General features: G+C 38.0%; 2 protein-coding genes across 8 annotated transcripts in view; both read left to right on the forward strand.

Moving 5' to 3' along the window:
- The window catches only part of LOC5578353 (exostosin-1), a 538,741-nt gene that overhangs the window by 269,350 nt on the left and 249,847 nt on the right, over positions 1–19,544 (forward strand). For all 7 annotated transcript variants that reach the window (XM_021850609.1, XM_021850605.1, XM_021850604.1 and 4 more), the window contains one exon: positions 970–1,122. In XM_021850609.1, coding sequence (XP_021706301.1) covers positions 970–1,122 — 153 coding nt within the window. The remainder of the gene's footprint in view (positions 1–969; positions 1,123–19,544) is intronic.
- Positions 10,313–11,675, forward strand: LOC110678070 (general odorant-binding protein 45-like). Its single transcript, XM_021850612.1, has one exon. The coding sequence runs from the start codon at positions 10,609–10,611 to the stop codon at positions 11,401–11,403; it is 795 nt and encodes a 264-aa protein (XP_021706304.1). The 5' UTR covers positions 10,313–10,608; the 3' UTR covers positions 11,404–11,675.

Here is a 19,544-nt window from a genome sequence, read left to right on the forward strand (position 1 = left end):
TTTATTCATCCTAGTTATAATCGTCTAAAACACATTTTTACGTTAACTGAATCAGATTTCAAAATCTTATTAAAATGATATAATGTTGTTTTCCATTTCATATTGATAACAGTTTTTCTTCTTCTTCTTCTTAGCATTAACGCCCCCACTGGGACAGAGCCTGCTTCTCAGCTTAATGTTCAATGAGCACTTCCACAGTTATTAGCTGAAAGCTTCTTTTGTTAAAGTTGCCATTTTTGCATTTGTATATCGTGTGGCATTTTCGATGATACTTTACGCCCAGGGAAGTCAAGGAAATTTCCTTTACGAAAAGATCCTGGTCCGAGCGGGAATCGAACCCATATACCTTCAGCATGGTTTTGCTTTGTAGCCGCGGACTCTAACCACTCGGCTAAGGAAGGTCCCGATAACAGTTTTTATTAACCGTATTTTTAGATCAGAATCTAGCTTCAAAATTTTAAATAATTTCGATATTTGTAAATTCAAATTGAAAGCCGCTTTTCGTCACATTCTTTAGAACTATTTACAATTTAGCTAGTGCTTTTCCCCAATATTTCTCTGTATACAGTTGAAGTAGGAGCATTAACGACTCATCAGCATTATATAAGCATTTTTGCTTCTCTTTGGTTAGAGCTTTCCAGTACTGAAAGCCCACTCCTAATTACGACTGTGGTCAGAAAAATCTTCTTTGTTCCACAACAGTACCCTTTATCTCCTTTGCTCCCCAACATTCGACGTGATGAGTTGAGCTTCCAAATGGAACCGCTTCGATGAAAGGCTCCACAAAAGCCCAATTCAAGACACAATCAAAGTGCTGACATGGCGGCAACACACTTTCCCCCGCGGTTTCTATGCTGTCAGTGGAAATCCATGCTTGTCTAGTTTTCCTACCGCAACCGACCAAAGTCTACCTAATTGGCTGATTTCCAATTGATGTTCATTTTATCCATTTTTTTTTGTCTTTCACAGATATGTCCACGGAATTGGTTCCGAAACGAGGAACTCGTTGTTTCATCTGCATAACGCCCGGGACCTGGTGCTGGTGACGACCTGTCGGCATGGGAAAAGCTGGCGGGACCTGCAGGATGCCCGTTGCGACGAGGATAACCGGGAGTATGACAGGTAGGTGGCGAAACATATTTGGAAGGGTTTGAACGTGGGAGAGAGAGGGTACGATTTTGGGAAACGATGCCTGATGTTGCATAGGAGTCTTTCGTAGCCTAGTGGTAACGTCCGTAGCTACAAAGCAAAGCCATGCTGAAGGTGTCTGGGTTCGATTCCCTGTCGATTCAGGATCTTTTCGTAATGGAAATTTCCTTGACTTCCGTGGGCATAGAGTATGATCGTACCTGCTACACGATATACGCATGCGAAAAAGGCAACTTTGGCAAAGAAAGCTCTCAGTTGAAAACTGTTAAAATGCTCATAAGAAAACTAAGCTGAGAACCTGGTCCCAGTGGAAACGTAATGTCAAGAAGAAGAAAAAAAAAGCCTGATGTTGCAACATTTTATTAACACCAAACATCGCCGCTGGATAGAAAGTTCGTAAACAGTTGGGTCCACAGCAATAAAAACGCAAAATTTGGGTTCTAATTTTGAAAAGGGATCGGAGGCGATAATGCAGAGGTTTCGAATTTTAAGGCCGATGCAAATATCTTAGGAATGGAAAATATTGACTTTTTTGACAGGAGTATAAAAGTGAGGACGCAGATAGTTTTCTTCTTCATGTAATTACGTCCCAACTGGGATAGAGCCTGTTCAGCTGGCAAGGTGAACTTTTACAGTTATTGACTGAGACATTTTTGTCAAAGTTGCCATTTTCGAATTTGTATGTTATGTATATGATAGGCGAACTTACGTTTTCTCTGCAGCTGCACTTGTTCGACATGCAATCATTCACAATATAAAGCACAAAAAATAGTAAGAGACACTGTGACACCATCCGTCCGTATTCAAACACCCCGTATGACTTTTGTCGTTAGCGGAAGAAGTCACGAAAAAGAAAAGGAATGACACCATTCTTTGGTTGGCACCGACGACTGCAAGTCACCACTTGTTACCCGGCTTGATAATACTCCTCAACATCATCAGCTCTAGATCAGCGTACTCCTTTTGCCTCTTTGCGAGGGAGCGAACAAATGCTAAGCAGAGCGGCATCGAAAAATGAGCGAGAAAGATGCAGGACAAAACAAAACAGAGTTAAATTCCATAAAAAAGAATGCTCTAACAACTCCCCAAGGACTGTCTTGTTCGGGTGGAACACTCAAGAGTTCTTTTGTAGCGTGGGTAGCATCGCAACAAGAAAGGGAGAGTACCCGAAAAAATCTTCGCAATTTTTTGCACTCTCACTCGAATCGCTTGATAATCTGTGTTGAAAATTTTGAGTTCAGTTGTCACTTTCCAGAAAAACGGCTAAATCGCCTCATCTATGCATCGCAGAGGAGTTTCTGTCAAGCATGCTTGTTACACAGTGTTTTCCTCCTCTTTGAAAGAACTGAAAACAACGGCGCCGTTTTAGCATCACCCCACATCAAGGCGTTGATAGACGAGGGCTGTGCGCACGAGCCTAACGAACGCAAGGTTCGTGGTTCGATTCCAGGTTGCCGCAAAGACTATATTTGTTTTCAAATTTCGGTTTCATGACGTAAATTTATGATTTTCAATCCGATTTCTTGTGGCGAATTTTCACAAAAGGTTCCCTATGTTTATCGATAGTCCATTTTCCTGAGTGTAGTTTGTTTGACCCAATTTCACTCCCTCGAAGGGGTGAGTTTGTGCCAATTTTCATACGGTTCCTATATGAGGAAAATAATCAAATTTTAATTATTTGTTCAGCATTTGCAACGTAATCACATATTTAGCCGAACATATCAAGTCAAATTGCGAGAGTAGTTTGAAAATAAATGAGGACTTACGCATTTTTGGCCAAATGTCACCCCCAATTACGATACTTGCACAGTTGTTTTCAAATTTGTTTAAATGCGAAAGGTAAAGAATTTAATTGAACAACTCTTGCTGCTCTTGAACGCACTATCACCAAAAGAATGAATGTTTTTCTTTGTTTATGGCTCAATCGGATCAAAATCCCAGCTTTGCCACTGAAATTTATTTACGTTCATATTATTTTCAGTGTATGAGAAAATCAGAATAGACCCTTTGGAAATCAATTCAATTATGATTTGATACAAATACATCATCCTCTGATTGGCTGTAGAATAACAGGAGTGTTGCCAAAATAGTTAACCTATTAAAAGGCGTATATTTTATATGTTTCTCAGTAGATTGAAATTTATGCACTACTATCTTCAAATAAGGAAAGCATTGAAAGGCTCAATTATTACCAATGCATGCTTTATTTCCTAATTCCAATATATTAATGGGTTGTGTACGATTTTTTATGTGAATTGTGAATAATAAGTACACCACAATTGAATATGGTTTTCTGGCAACCTGGTCCAGTAATAAAAAGTGATTGCCGAGGAAAACAAAGTACAATAATTTTAATTTGTGAGCAATTCTCGCTGAAACCAGACCATCGTCGGCACCCATCGTTAGAATTCCAATTTTATGTCATTGATCGCTAGTTTTCGATAAAACTGAAGGGTGGTCCTTTCGGTTTTCTCAAATTGGTGGACCCCTCGTACGCCAGCTGGCTAAACAGTTTGCGAAAAAGCCTCTTTTTTGATAAATCTTGGGTACTTCTTCTCGTGATATGTTTCATATTTCCCTTGGAACACATAGCAAACTTAGTGGCATCGTATAGAGAAAGAATATAGCTTTCATTTGAAGTTGAACAAATTTTGGCCATTTTGAATTTCGTTAGAAATATCGATTCTGCACCATTAGCGCACCGCTCGTTTTGAATTCTGAGATCATCATCAGCTGAAGAAAAATTGCGTAAGATAGACTACAGTAACTAGGTCAGCAATGGTATTTACCCTATGAAATGAACGGTTTTCTAAAACATGTTCCACGATTTTGACGTATTTGGCGAGTGCAATCAATGCAAACATTATTTTTTGTAGAACAAAGAAACAAGTTTTCGGTCGTTGGTGTTTTATTCAAATCGTGTGAAGAATAAGAATATTATTTTGAGTAGTAGTAGAATGAATTTTTCACCTTGATAGCACTCAACATGTCGAATTTAGAGGCTACCAAGAAAACAAGGTTACGTATACTCTTTTTTTATTATTCTTCATTTTCCTAACGTTACATGCCTACCGGAACCGAGCCTGATTCTCAGCTTTATTTGTTATAAATACAAGTTATTAAACAGGAATTTTTTTATGATGCTATTTTGATAACAGAATAATTCTTCGATATATCTTTGAATTCAGAAATAATGGATAAATAAATTCAATAAATGAAAACCGTTTGAAAACATTGATTGAAATAAACAAACTCTTTTTTTACCATAGGCATTGTTATTCATTGAATGAAGTTTATAGATTGCGCGTTGGGACATTAGTAAGTCTTGTGATAGTATCTGTGATTTAAACGTAAAACATTTCCAAAAGTGCATTATTTAAGAATGAAAATCTTAAGTTTTTGAGCAAAAAAATCCTGGATTTTCTGAGCCATAAAGTATCATTTTTACTTCCGCCCAACATACATGTGAAAAATAGCGAAATTGAAAGATGAGAAGCAGGCTTTGTTCTAATGTGGACGTTATTCCGAAACGCAGGTGTATTATTTTGAGATTGGAAAATTTGGCGGCCATCTTGGATTTCGACGCCATCTTCGTTGTTAGCAGTTGAATGATTTTTTACCATCTCAGCGCTCATCATGTTGAATTATGTGGCCTCCGTTGGAAAAAAAACAGATTCTTTCTTTTTTCTCTTATCTCTCCGTTCAACTAATTGTTCATTTCTATCAATGGTTTTAAACCAAATAAATGAAAGAATTAATGCCATTTTTCAACACGAACATATGCAGAACAATCATTTAGGTAGCGAAAAAGCGTTAAAAATCCTACTTGACAGTTTATTTTTGAAGCTAGTTAAGCTGAGGGGCTGGCTTTGTTCCAGTAGGGACGCAACGTCAGGAAAAAGAAGAACAACAAGAAGAGCAAATGTAACGGTAGCATTAAAATTTAATATATTGAGTGCTAACAAGGTGAAAAATTCATTCTACTACTTAAAACCAAGATGGCGTCAAAATCCAAGATGGCTGCCAGATTTTTTCACTCAAAATAATACTCCAATTCTTTATCTGACTCGAATAATACACCAACGATTGAAAACTTGTATCTTTGTAGTACAAAAAATTACGTTTGCATTGATTGCACTCGCCATATACGTCAAAATCGTTGAACATGATTTAGAAGATCTTTCATTTGATAGGGTAAAGCCATTGCTCACCTAGTTTCCTATCTTACGCAATTTTTCCTCAGCTTTCTGATGGTGGTCTCAGGATTCAAAACAAGCGGTGCGCTAATGGTGCAAAATCGATATTTCTAACGAAATTCAAGAAAATGAAAGCTATATTTTTTTTCTATACGATGCCACTAAGTTTGCTTTGTGTTTCAAGGGATATACGAGATATATCACGTGAAGAAATACCCTAGATTTATCAAAACATGTGCTTTTTCGCAAACTGTTTAGGTAGCTGGCGTACGTGGGGTCCACCAATTTGAGAAAACCGAAAGGACCACCCTTAAGTTTTATCAAAAACTAGCGATCAGAGACATAAAATTGGAATTCTTACGATGGATGCCGATGGCGGCCTGATTTCTGCGAGAATTGCTCATTCCAGTAATTCATGTTTGATTCGTCTTATATCCATGTGAATCCGACATTGATTTGACTGCATATTCAAGTAATGCAGGTCGGAGTTACTTCATATTTTCCTAATTAAGGTATGCATTACGTGATATTCAAGTGCTTCACCTTTAAATGATACAGGTCTGATTCACTTCATATAAAAGTGATTCATGTCTGATTTTCTTCATTTGTTTCAAGCTTAATTCAATTATTTTTTTTAGTGATTCAGGTCAGTTTTGCTTCATATTTAAGGAATTCAACACTGATTTACTTCATTTTCATTTGATAAAGGTCATATTTACTTCATCTCCAAGCAGTTTAGGACTTATTCACCTAGTGTGCTAATTATTCAGGTCCGATTCACTTTCTGTTCACATATTCAATTTATGACTGATTCACAGTTTTCAAGAGATTCAGGAATGGTCTACTCATTTTTTAGCAAAACGTGTCTGATTCACCTCATAATTAGGTGCTTCAGGTCTGTCATTATATTCAAAAGTTTCAGGTCTAATTCGCTTCATTTTTCTAGTGATTCAGATCTGAATCATTGGATGTTCGCGAGCCCAATTTTCTATCTTATCTGGATCAGAAGATATAACTCGCTCGAAATCCTTAATTTTACTAAAGCCTGTCCACGTTAAATTTCGGACACCCTAATAATGGCAGCAAAAAAAAGTTACTCATAATTCAACAAAAACAATTGTTTATTTCAGAATAAGAGAGTTATATCTACAAAATAAACAGTTGACAAGCATAGGCGTATAAAACATCAACTGTTTTCATCATTTGAAACTAAAGGTTTTGAAACTTTAGGTGTTTCTGTTGAAACACAGTTTGGTAAATATACTTTCATAGCTGCCTATTTGCCTTTTCAATGCTCTGGGCAGCAAGTTAATTTGCTCCAAACTGACTTGCGTAAATTGACTCGCAATAAGTCAAAATTTTTTGTCATTGGTGACTTTAATGCCAAACATCGGTCATGGAATAATTCTCAAAGTAATTCCAACGGCAGAATTTTATTTGATGAGTGCTCTTCAGGATATTTCTCAATTCAATACCCTGATAGCCCCACATGTTTTTCCTCTTCTAGAAATCCATCTACGATTGATTTGGTCTTAACCGACTCTAGTCATCTTTGTAGCCAACTGATTACTCATGCTGATTTTGATTCTGATCATGTCCCTGTTACATTTCAAATATCCCAAGAAGCGATTCTCAATCCTATCAGCTCCACTTTCAATCATTTACGAGCTGACTGGAATATATATAAAACGTATGTTGACTCCAATCTTGATGTTAACATTTCTTTAGAAACTAAACTTGATATTGACAATGCTCTTGAAACTTTAACAAATTCCATTGTTGAAGCCCGGAGCATTGCAATTCCAAAATGTGAAGTAAAATTTGAATCCGTGATTATAGACGATGATCTTAAACTCTTGATCCGTCTTAAAAACGTGAGGAGAAGGCAATTTCAACGCACTCGCGATCCTGCTATGAAAATTATATGGCAGGATTTGCAAAAAGAAATCAAGAAACGTTTTGCTCAATTAAGAAACAAAAATTTTGAAAATAAAATTTCTCAATTGGACCCTGGCTCTAAGCCCTTTTGGAAATTATCTAAAATCTTGAAAAAACCTCAGAAGCCAATACCGGCATTGAAAGAGGAAAACAAATTATTATTAACTAATTGCGAAAAAGCTCAAAAACTTGCTATGCAGTTTGAAAGTGCGCACAATTTTAATTTAGGACTTACTAGTCCAATTGAAAATGAAGTTACTCAGGAGTTCGAAAATATTCTCAATCAAGAGAACGTTTTCGAAAATGCCTGGGAGACTGATTTGGAAGAAGTGAGAACTATTATTAAAAAATTCAAAAACATGAAAGCTCCTGGCGATGATGGAATTTTCTACATCCTCATCAAGAAACTTCCAGAAAGTAGCTTATCATTTTTAGTTGATATATTTAACAAATGTTTTCAATTAGCATATTTTCCTGACAAATGGAAAAATGCTAAGGTTGTTCCAATTTTAAAACCAGACAAAAATCCTGCAGAAGCTTCTAGCTATCGTCCTATCAGTTTGTTTTCCTCCATCAGTAAACTTTTTGAAAAGGTTATTTTGAACAGAATGATGGCCCACATCAACGAAAATTCAATTTTTGCCAATGAACAGTTCGGATTCCGCCATGGACATTCGACCACTCATCAACTTTTACGTGTAACAAATTTGATCCGTTCCAACAAGTCTGAAGGCTACTCTACTGGTCTTGCTCTTCTAGACATAGAAAAAGCATTCGACAGTGTTTGGCATGAAGGTTTGATTGTAAAATTGAAAAACTTTAATTTTCCAACATACATTGTTAGAATAATTCAAAGTTATCTGTCAAATCGTACACTTCAGGTTAATTATCAGAACTCCAGATCTGAAAGACTTCCTGTAAGAGCTGGTGTTCCCCAAGGCAGCATTTTGGGACCTATATTATACAATATTTTCACATCTGACTTACCTGAGCTACCTCAGGGATGTCAAAAATCTTTGTTTGCGGATGACACAGGTCTCTCCGCCAAAGGTCGAAGCCTGCGTGTCATCTGTAGTCGATTGCAAAAAAAGTTTGGATATTTTTTCTTCATACTTGCAAAAATGGAAGATTTCTCCTAATGCTTCCAAAACTCAACTAATAATATTCCCACATAAACCAAAAGCTCTTTATTTGAAACCTTCAAGTAGACATGTTGTCACGATGAGAGGGGTTCCAATAAATTGGTCAGATGAAGTTAAGTATCTAGGGCTCATGCTAGATAAGAATTTAACTTTCAAAAATCACATTGAGGGCATTCAAGCCAAATGTAATAAATATGTAAAATGTCTCTATCCCCTTATTAATAGAAAATCAAAACTTTGTCTTAAGAACAAGCTTTTGATATTCAAACAAATTTTCAGGCCAGCCATGTTGTATGCTGTACCAATATGGACTAGCTGTTGTAATACCAGGAAGAAAGCTCTGCAGAGAATTCAAAATAAAATTTTGAAAATGATTCTGAAGCTTCCCCCCTGGTATAGTACCAATGAGTTACATAGAATATCCAATGTTGAAACATTGGAACAAATGTCAAATACAATCATTAATAATTTCAGGCAAAAATCGTTACAATCTTCTATTGCCACGATTAATGCGTTATATGTTTAGGTTAAGTTAGGTTAAGTATATTAAAAACGTTTTTTTTTCTCTTATAAGCAGGTGAAATCAACTCACCTGTAAAAAAACTGAACTGCTACGGCAAATGAAATGTAATATGTTGTTAACAAAATGTTAATTAAATCTTAAATTTGTTTTACCAAATTAGGATGATAGTGTTGTCTAATAACACAGAACACCTAGATATAAGAAATGAATGTAATGTTTGGAATGATACTAATAAAGATATATATATAAAAAAAAAAAAAAACAGTTGACAAGGATGTTAATCCTTCTTTCTGTAAAATTCTCGAACTTTCTGTGGTACACCCGCCATCAGTGTCCGAAATTTATCGTGGACAGGCTTTAGCTCACTTGCGGCACTTAGTCAACTTTTGTGGAATTAAAAGGTCTGCTTTCCGGATGTCCTTGACATCTTGAACAACTTTGACGAAGATTCTAGCTTTCTATCGCATGTGAAACACCCGACGACACCAAACCCGACATTTAGACTAAATCAGGAGTTTCAAGCATTGTACAAAATACTCCAAGGATTTTTAAGATATTATCCCAGTAGTAGTTTTAAGATATTATCCCAGCAATTCCAACAGAAATGCTGATTGAGATCATTGAAGGATTATTTTCAATACTTCAGATTTAAGAAGGAAAGCTTAGGAACTTTTTCTATATATTTTTTTCAAAGTATCTATTCTCGGATTATTCAAGATATAATCCCGAGTATCGCATAGATTTATTATAATAATAGATCCGGCAAGAATTTCTCTACGAAATTCTCTAGAATTCCATTATGGAGTTTTCAAGAGTTTAATAAAGAAGTTTGCTTTGGAGTTTTTTTTAAAGTATTTTTCACAAAGTTTCTCAAAAGTTCATATAGAAATTTCAGAAACAAATCTTAAGGAAATTTCTCAAGATACTTCTTCTTAAATTCTGTAAATTCCTACCAAGGATATTCTTAGAAAAAATCCTAAATAAATCCTTGAAAAACTTCATGAAAGAGTTCTTCAAGTATTTTAATAGAAAATCAGAAACTTCTGGATGGATTTGTCAGAAATTCTTTTGCATATGTATATACAAATCTCTGAATAAAATGTTGGATGATTCAAATGAGATTTTCCTTAGTCGAGTGGTTAGATTCCGCGGCTACAAAGCAAAGCCATGCTGAAGGTGTCTGGGTTCGATTCCCTGTCGGTCCAGGATCTTTTCGTTGTAGAAATTTCCTTGACTTTCCTGGGCATAGAGTATGATCGTATCTGCCACACGATATACGAAGGCGAAAATGGCAACTTTGGCAAAGAAAGCTCTCAGTTAATAACTTTGGAAGTGCTCATAAAAATACTAAGCTGAGAAGCAGGCTCTGTCCCAGTGAGGACGTTAATACCAAGAAGAAAAACTTGCCCCTAAAATCGCAAGGAATGATTGAAGTTTGATGCATGTGCAAACCGTACTTCCTGTTGAGTTTTAGAGCATTTGCTACGTCGTCATTCCACGTTTTAGTCACGCACTTCACCAACGCACTTCACAATTCCTGGTTCAGTCTGACGGTGAAATGAGCACGTGCTTTCTTCGACGATTTTGGTTTTCCTTATGGTAAAACTATAAATAACCTACATCATCAAACTTAAGAACAGGTGCTCTCAAAGCTTCAACCATGCAACTTAGGAGTAAATGTATAGTCCTGCCGTTGCTAGGACTCTGCATTTTTGCAAGTCGAGGCTTCACGCTTCAGCACACAGCCACACTGAAAAGTTTCGACGAACTACGGATCGAGTGCTCCCGGTATCTTCCGCCAGTTGATGCATTGAACAACATTAAGGACTGCTCCGATCGATGCCTGGGCCTAGTGGGACGCTTCTGGAATGACTCCATCAGCAGAACGGTGTACTCCGTGAACAGATTCTACCAACCGGATTCGTGCGACCAGGATAACCTCGACCGAACCGAGCAGTGTCTGTGCGAAACGGTTCAGAGTCTGCCCCGGAATGCCAGCTGTCAGCGGGCTAGCTGTAGTATGCAGTGCTACCAGGATCAGTTCGGTGAGTTGATCAACCAGAAGCCTCAGTTCGTTCCGGTTTCGAAACTACGAAGCGCCCAGATCATGTCGGATTGCGCTCAGGTGCTTCAGATATCGCAGGACACAGTGCGGCAGATTTTGCACGATGGCTACAACAATACGTGCGAGGGTCGATGCCTTGTCCGATGCTATCTGATACGAGCAGGTCTGTACAGTGACCGTTGGGGACCGAATATTGCACGTTTCTCGGTGCAATGCGAGGGATATGCTGACGAGTACGAGCGTTCGGTGACGGACTGCTACGCCGGATTGAAGGCGCAACAGCTCGACAAGTGCACTCTGGCCGCCCGGTTCTACGACGAATGTATTCTGTCCAATGAGTACAGCAACAGCAATATGGATGTTATAGCTGCCTTGGGAGGAAGTTTGTAGGGGTTGATTTTAACAGCCGTTGATGTAACTGGTTACCTTGTAACAAGCATAGTTGCGGGACTCTCTGCAGCGGGAATACCTTAATAGAAACCTTATTGCAAAAGTGTTATTGAACTTTATAAAAATAAAAAAAAATGCTGAGAGTTGTTTATTTGCTTTATTTGTTTTTTGGAGGGGCAAAAGTTGGGTCTTAGTAGAATGATCCTGAAAAACTATAAGGTTACTAAACTATCGGGTATCGGTCGGATTCGGGCTTGAAAAAAGTCGAGTTGAGTCGGGTTTGGGTCGGGTCAAAGACAAATTAAAGACCCCCATGTCCCTTGCAGTTGTCCAAAATTTTATGGCTCATAAGGTAATCAAGAATGCCGTTCAAAGTATACTGCGATTTGTCAAACTTGGGTACCTTTTGCACTACCGAGGGACCAAATGCAGTACTAGAAGTGGTACCCAATCTGAGCCCGAGTAGGACGGACCTGGTCAGGTTGTGTGAGAATTGTGAACAGAGTAACAACCTAAGAGTTTCCCTATGCATCAGAAACGATGATTTATCATCTTTTAGGACTCGCGTTTTATTAAGGTTTTTTTTTACAAAAAAAAAATTCGGGTCGAGTTCGGGTTGAAACAGTGAAATATTTTCGGGTTAGGGTCGGGTCCGGGTTTGTTTTTCAATTATTGTCTCGGATTCGGGTCGAGTCCGGTTTTGAAAAAATAAAATTAGTCGGGTACGGGTCGGGTTCGGGTTTGGAATATGTGAAACCCGATCATCTCTCAAAAATTGCGCTTGTTTGGGGTGTTGCATTCATTGTTGTTTTCAAAAATACTATAGTATGTCTTATTTTTGAGATATTGGCTTAGCTTAGACTGATTACACATATCAATGGTTGCTATTCCGTGATTGACCGAAGACGGTGAAAATGCACAAAGAATCAACTAGAAGTTCGGCTGGGATTGGCCATAATCTTCTTCAGTGTGCATAATTCAGTGCCTCTAGTTATAAAGGGTCAATAATGGCGCTGGCCACGTCCCACAGTGCTTCGTCCCTTGGACAAAAGTCAAAAAATCAACTTTCATATTCGACCGAATCAAGTAGGCCATGATGTTAACATATGTTTTGAGCGTGTAGTACAGATATTAGAAAGTTCTTGCAATTTTCAAAACAAACCAAAACACCACGTGTTGACAAGTTGTTTCATCGTTCTATATTATTCATTGTTTTCGTGTCAATCCAGTCCCTCTACAATTCGCTTCATTCCCATCCTTATTATATTTTCAAAATGAAAATCATTATGGACCGTATTGAAACAAGTAAGTAGGAGTCATTCCATTCAATTTTCTGTGATATATGTTAACAATTGTTGAAAAAGATGCTTCTGAGCTACATGCTTTTTAATACAGAGTAAAATTAAAACACTTATCTTCTTTTTGCCCATACAAAAAAGTACCTTAAAGTACCTTTCTGAAATCCACTTAAAAATAAGATTTGAAGTATTTTTCAAATTCTGGAAGTGATTCCAGCTGCATATGTTTGCCAATTGTATGTCATCTTATGATTTTTAGGATATGCTGCCACAACCATCAATAAAGATTGTTTCGAGCAGTAGTTTTCTGCCGCTCCACCCAATCGGAAAAAATCATGTTCTGAATTTCATGTATAGTTGTTATGGCACTGATTCTTTCTCCAAGATATCTGAGAACAAGCTAAAGACGTTTTGCAAATTTTATTGTTGCAAAATAAACCAAAAGTGGGCTAAATGTGGAAGATCATACAAAATTTTCGTGAAGCAAAACTCCGACTGGTTTGCAAAACCAGTTCAGCTCCCGCGCAATCAGGAAACTGACGATGCAGATATTTCCAGCTCGGCTGCAAAGGCTGGCATCGGGCCTCACAAACCGTTCAATGAATGTTCAAGAAAAACTAAAAAGGGACGTGTTGCAGATCTTATCAACGAAGTGCTCGCATTCGCTGACAATTTATCAAATTCTTCGACTGGGGATCAAGTACAGGTCATGACTGCAGCACAGGCATTAGCTTTGAACATTGATTTAAATCTGCCGGAACGAAAGTACAATTTTTTTCGAACCACTTTGAACGAATAACATCCGAACTTGCTTCCTTGCCAAAGAGAAACAAAAAATATTTCCGAAACCGATTTCTGCATCAGAAACAGCTGCTACAGTTGATCTACAACAGCTCATGAATTGTACTGCATTCAGTATCATAAAGGAAATCTGGTTGGAAGCTTCTACTGCTGTAAAACTGGTTTGCAAGTGGGGCTTCGATGGAAGTTCAGGACACAGCATGTACAAACAAACATTTTCGGAAGCAGAAAAATCGGATAAAAGTTTGCTGACTGGAACCATTGCGACGTTTCGTTGAAAATGATCGAAATAAAAGAAAATAAAACCCTCTGGTCAAAAGACATTTCAATTTTCTTTTGTAGCAATAATTCAGTTCTCGGATGATTAATAGCTCGTAAATGAATTGTGTTGCTAATAAAAAGAAACTTTATTCAACCTTTTTCATTGGATTTCATTTTATTCATTGGAATAATCCGTACTCCAATATTTTTATAAAAAAATGGTTATTGAGACACTTTTATGGTTATGTATGTCACATACATCGTTCATGCGTACGACTCAAGTACTTTTTCATGCATTTTTATTTTGAACATTTCTTCCAAGCGAGCACTGTTTTATGGTGTCAAATGTAAAATTTGACGTATAAGCCACTCATGCCATAACTGATGTAATATGTGTCATTTATGCCAATAATGAGTTTTTTTTGTGTATAACGAGATCTTCCTCAACATCGTACGGCAAAACCGCATAAAACATCCCGATATGACTTTTGTCCCCAAGTGCCATACGTTCGAAGCACTGTGCGTCCTTGCAGTAAGGTGGGATTGGAGGAATGTTAGTGTGTAACCTTTGCTATTTGGAGACCGTGTTTGCCTCTGCATCTCCACAAAGGTTGCTGGGAGGGAAGTTTGTTAATGGGGAGGATCGTTGGGTCACAGGATTCACTTTGATAAGCGATTAGACCATGATAGATAATTTGACGCTAGCAAAGGATCAAAAACTGCTAACCTGTTTCGCGATACGCGCCACTTATTTATCATGCCACGCGAGCGACGCGCAACACGATTGATCCTGCTCATATCACCCGCCCCCGCAGGAGTAAGTGACGTGAGCAAAGGATCAAACATTACTCGTCTTATTTTTGAGATATTGGCTGTTGAAAATGCGTTTTTTGACAAATCAAGTCAGCTTGCATGCAAGCCTACCAGCTTGTATGGCTTTTTGGTTGCTTAATTTACCACATAATTTAAAATTTATGGGTTTTGGCATACTTATCAACAAAGCTTATTAGACTTTCGATGGGTCAAAGTATTGTTTCTTACCATATGAAAGAAACGAAGAATTTTGTATAGAGAATGCAGGCATGTCGAAATAAATCGATTTAACCGAAATTTAAACCAAACTGCCTATATCCTACACAAAATATTATGTCCTGTTTTGAATACTTGATGGATTGGATCACTGAAAAGTTTGATCGATCATAGTTTAAATTTCATGTAAACATCAATAAAACCAGTGCCTTATGCAACTTTGGCGACCTGAAACGCAATTGTGACGTGTTGAAATCAGACTTTCATGTATACGCGCTTTATAACATGAGCTTGAGATCAGTTTGCCATGAGCATGCAACTTATTTGAAAAAAAAAAAAAAAAAAAATTAACTCCGAAACTGTTGATTCTGAAGAAAAATGTTCTATGAAGAAGTTGTACTAAACCGTTTGGGCTACACGAAAAAAATACACACTGAAAAATTATTTTATATTTTTTTCATTAAAGCTAAGTATGCTGTTCCGCTCAAGAAAAGTGAAAATTTCTGCGGAAGAAATGGTCAAGAAACTTTCTACAGAGAGCTCCATTTGAAATGACATATCTTCTCAATTGCATACTGCGATCAAAGAAAAATGCTTTTCTTGACCATTTCTTGCAAGAAATTTTCACGCATCGAGATAGGCGATTACTTTTCTGTTGAAGTGCGTACTTCGCTTAAAAACTCAAAAATAAAACTTTAATTTTAAATTACACAAAAACCCCATTTTAATTTTTTTTTTTTCAATTTTCAACAGAAAATTTTGATATTAAACAGAGTTTGGGCCAAAGTTTCACGATGGAGAAATTTTCAATTGAAAAGTTTTTCAAAGAACAACTTTTGGCCGGTTTTCAAAATTTTGATTTTTTGTCAAAATAACTACGTTCTGATGATACAATAAGAATCTTGAAATTGATCTGAACTATAATAAATATCTTGATCCTTTCTCTAGATGTAACCATTTCCGAATAACATCAAGTTTTTTTTTGTTTAGAGAGACTTTACCCAGAAGGGGCAGTCGTCTCTATCGAATACTTTATTTGAAAAACAAACATTTTGTAACGGTTACATATTATATACACTTGAAAATTCTTATCTTTTTCGTAAAGCTAATGAGTTTGGTTTCGGTCGTTTTTTTTTTCATTCTGAAGCTTCGTAGCTCGTTGTTAATTCCTAGTTCTCGACGCGCCGCGTTGTACGACTGGCATGATGCCAATACATGACTAACGGACAGGTTGCGGTCGCAGAGAGTGCATTTTTCACGAGGATTTTTCGCAAAGAGGTAACGCTTCGCAAACCAGGCGTGACCAATACGAAGTCTAGTCAAGACTATTTGCTCCTTGCGATTTGATCGGTTAATCTATCTTCCAACGTTTGGTTTTACAATCCTCAAATTTTTTCGAGGCGCTTGGTCCCAGGCTGATTGATGTGCACGCCAGATTTCTCGTATAACCCATACTTCTCCAACTGGTTTGTATCTGCCGCAGTTTGCTGCATTGTCCGCTCCGTCATTTCCTGGAATCCTAGAGTGTCCCGGTATCCAGCAAAACCTCAAGTCTTTATCTTTTATCACTTTTTTGATTTTCAGTACGTACAAATTCCTTGATTTCCCTGACTCTAACGCTTGAAGGGAGCTGGCTGAGTCACTGAATATTACAGACCTGGTTTTGGCACGATGAGCTGCATGGACCAAAGCTACAGCTTCCGCCATGAACACTGAACATTGTTCAGGAAGACTTTGTTCAATTCTGATGCCAGGTCTGATAACTCCATATCCCACTTTTCCTTCTGCAAGTAAGCCATCAGTGTACCAATGGTCAATGTTTTCATAATTTTCCGAAGCTAGTTGGAGGAAAATATCCGGTGCCAGACGAGGTGTCTGTCCAGCTCTAATTTTTTTTTATTTTACAGTTCAGTATATAGAAGGTTTTTTCTTGTTCCACGTTCTGTGGAACATTGTGTGCAGTTTACTTAATTTTGGCAATGGTTTTCTTGTTAGCGTATGGAATAAAGTATCGGCTTTGACCCAGAGATTGCTTGTTTCGCTTGCAGATTTTTCAAGAGTTGCACACGCTTTCTGATAACTCGATTGTATACGGGAGAAAGTTTTTGTATATTTACATTTCTTAATAGTTCAATTCCGTAAAAAAGTTTCGAAATTACAATCTAGTTTCCAATATACAGCAATGTTTTCCGATCCGCACCTTTCGATGTATTTAGCTTTGAGATGGTTTAGTCGACTTCTGCATTCTTCTTTTACGTGCTTTGTATATGCATTGAAGGTGCATTTCCGGTCAAATAGTACTTCAAGGATTCTGGTTATCTTCGGTTTATTTAGCTCATGATCGTTTAAAATGATTTTGGCGCCCTCAATATGCCATCTACGATGACGCTTTATTTTGCAGCAATGTTTTGGGGATGATTTAGAAGAAGATAAATCGAACCCGATATCTGTAGCCCATTTTTCTACTAGATTAACCACTTTTTGGAGTCGTTTTCTCAGGTAACTGACACGTTTTCCTGCAGCCACTAGGATTATATCGTCTGCGTATAGAAAGACTTGCACATTCTTTGGAGCAATACAAAACAAAGAGTTCACAGAAAATTCGAACAGGGAAACTGATAATACAGACCCTTGAGGAACTCCATTTTTTGGGTGTTAAGATTTCAATAGGGCGCCTGCGAAACTAACCCTGGCTGATCGGTGCTAAAGAAAATTGTTGAGGAATTTGTTCATGGTTGTTCCTAGAATTCCTCGATGATAGTTTCTAAGATGTTTCTGTGCCAAACTTTATCGTAAGCCTTCTCAATATCAAGGGTGACGACTTCTCCGTGTTCTCCTTTCTTCGCCGCTTCCGTGATGAATTCATCTAGTTAGGCGAAATAGAAAGAAGTGATTTTTCCTTTACGGAACACGAACTAACGCGGATGGAGTCTTTCGTTGTTCACAAAGAAAACCATCAAGCGGCGGTTTACCATCCTTTCCATTGTCTTGGCCATGCAACTAACCAATGAAATGTGGCGAAAACCATGAGCACCATTTGCAGATTCTCCTGGTTTTGGAATTGGAATAATAATGCTCTCCTTCCATGTCAATGGGATATCACCAGTCATCCAGATATGGTTGAAGGCTTCGAGGAGGGTTAGTTTACAGTGAAAAAGCAGATGTTTTATCATGGGATAACCTATGTTGTCCACACCCGTTGAAGTTCCATTTGCGCTTTCAAACGCTTGAAAAAGTTCTTGAATGGAAAACTTTTGGTCCATAGGAGAGACGTTGTTTGAAATAAGATTAAGTGGGGTACATTCTCTTAACAGTTTTTTTTCCGCAAGAACCCCTCGGAGTATCCTTCATTTGCCGACGTAGATGCGAAAAGTTCTACAAGAAAGTCGGCTATAGCTGTAGGGTTGCTATTGTGTTCTACGTTGATTGTCTTCTTCTTTCTGGCATTACTTCCCCACTGGAGCAGAGCCTGCTTCTCAGCTTAGTGTTCTTAAGAGCACTTCCACAGTTATTAACTGAGAGCTTACTGTGCCAATGACCATTTTTGCATGCGTATATCGTGTGGCAGGTACGAAGATACTTTATGCCCTGAGAAGTCGAGAAAATTTCCAACCCGAAAAGATCCTCGACCGGTGGGATTCGAACCCACGACCCTCAGCTTGGTCTTGCTGATTAGCTGCGCGTTTACCGCTACGGCTAACTGGGCCCCGCCGTTGATTGTCAACCACGATTCATAATTAAAAACAAGTATTTATCGAGCAACGGACTCATGTTCCGTAACCGGTCGTTTGAGAACGTCGCGACCCATTGGAAGCCCACACAATAGAAACCTCAGCCAGCGCAGTTGCTGGCTAGTGTAGTGTGCTATTCCTATACCTAAAAAACAATGCGCTCTCGGGCTAGGCATTGGATATATATAGAAAGCGTTGTGTTTGGATGGGCATCTAATTCTTCCGAAAGAGGTGCACTTTGCGAAAGAGGACCACGTGATTATTGAGCTGAAATCGAATTCAGGTTAACTTCTGCGTTCATGAGTCCTCTCATGGCGTAGTGGTTAACGCGCCCCAACTAGAGATCGGGGAGTCGTAAGTTCGATTCTCACTGAGAAGACGTGTAACTTTTTCGCAAATCTTCACATCAATTTGTCCATCTAATCCAATTGCAAATTATATGTAATGTTTAGCTTTTCGGTAGTTGAAAATCGTTGTTTACACGTGGGAATAGCCTACCTTGTTGTGTATACCGTGATAGCTACCCACGATAGGTATGGACCTGAACGAGACTCGCGAAGACGGTATTCTTTTTCTGTGATTGCTGAGTTTTTTTTCTTATTCCACTTTGTGTTTATACCAATTATGCGCATGCTGTTCAAATCCTCACATGAACCTCTCAGCAAAAAATGATTGAGTTTGCATCACATCGAATCATAAATAGCCGTTTGAGTGCAATTTCATGCCAGCAAACGTAGCAGACATTAGAAATAATTAATCTTCTACTTAGATTTATCAGCAACTTTGGAAAAAACTGCTCCGCCGGCTGAGGTTTTTAATAACAGTTAACTTTGAACACAATACTTTTCATTTTTTCAGCCATAAAAACGGTGGGCTGCATTTGACGTTTCGTGAGAGGGGAATCTGGGCTGCATATGACGTTGATTTTTTTCCTCTTCGCAAGTCTCTCTCAGGTATGGACCTGTGCACGAGTTCACGAATTTGAAGTTTGAGCGGTGCCGAATTCACTTGTTGCCATGGT

The sequence above is a fragment of the Aedes aegypti genome, chromosome 3, assembly GCF_002204515.2.
Source record: "Aedes aegypti strain LVP_AGWG chromosome 3, AaegL5.0 Primary Assembly, whole genome shotgun sequence".
Classification (NCBI taxonomy): Eukaryota; Metazoa; Arthropoda; class Insecta; order Diptera; family Culicidae; genus Aedes; species Aedes aegypti.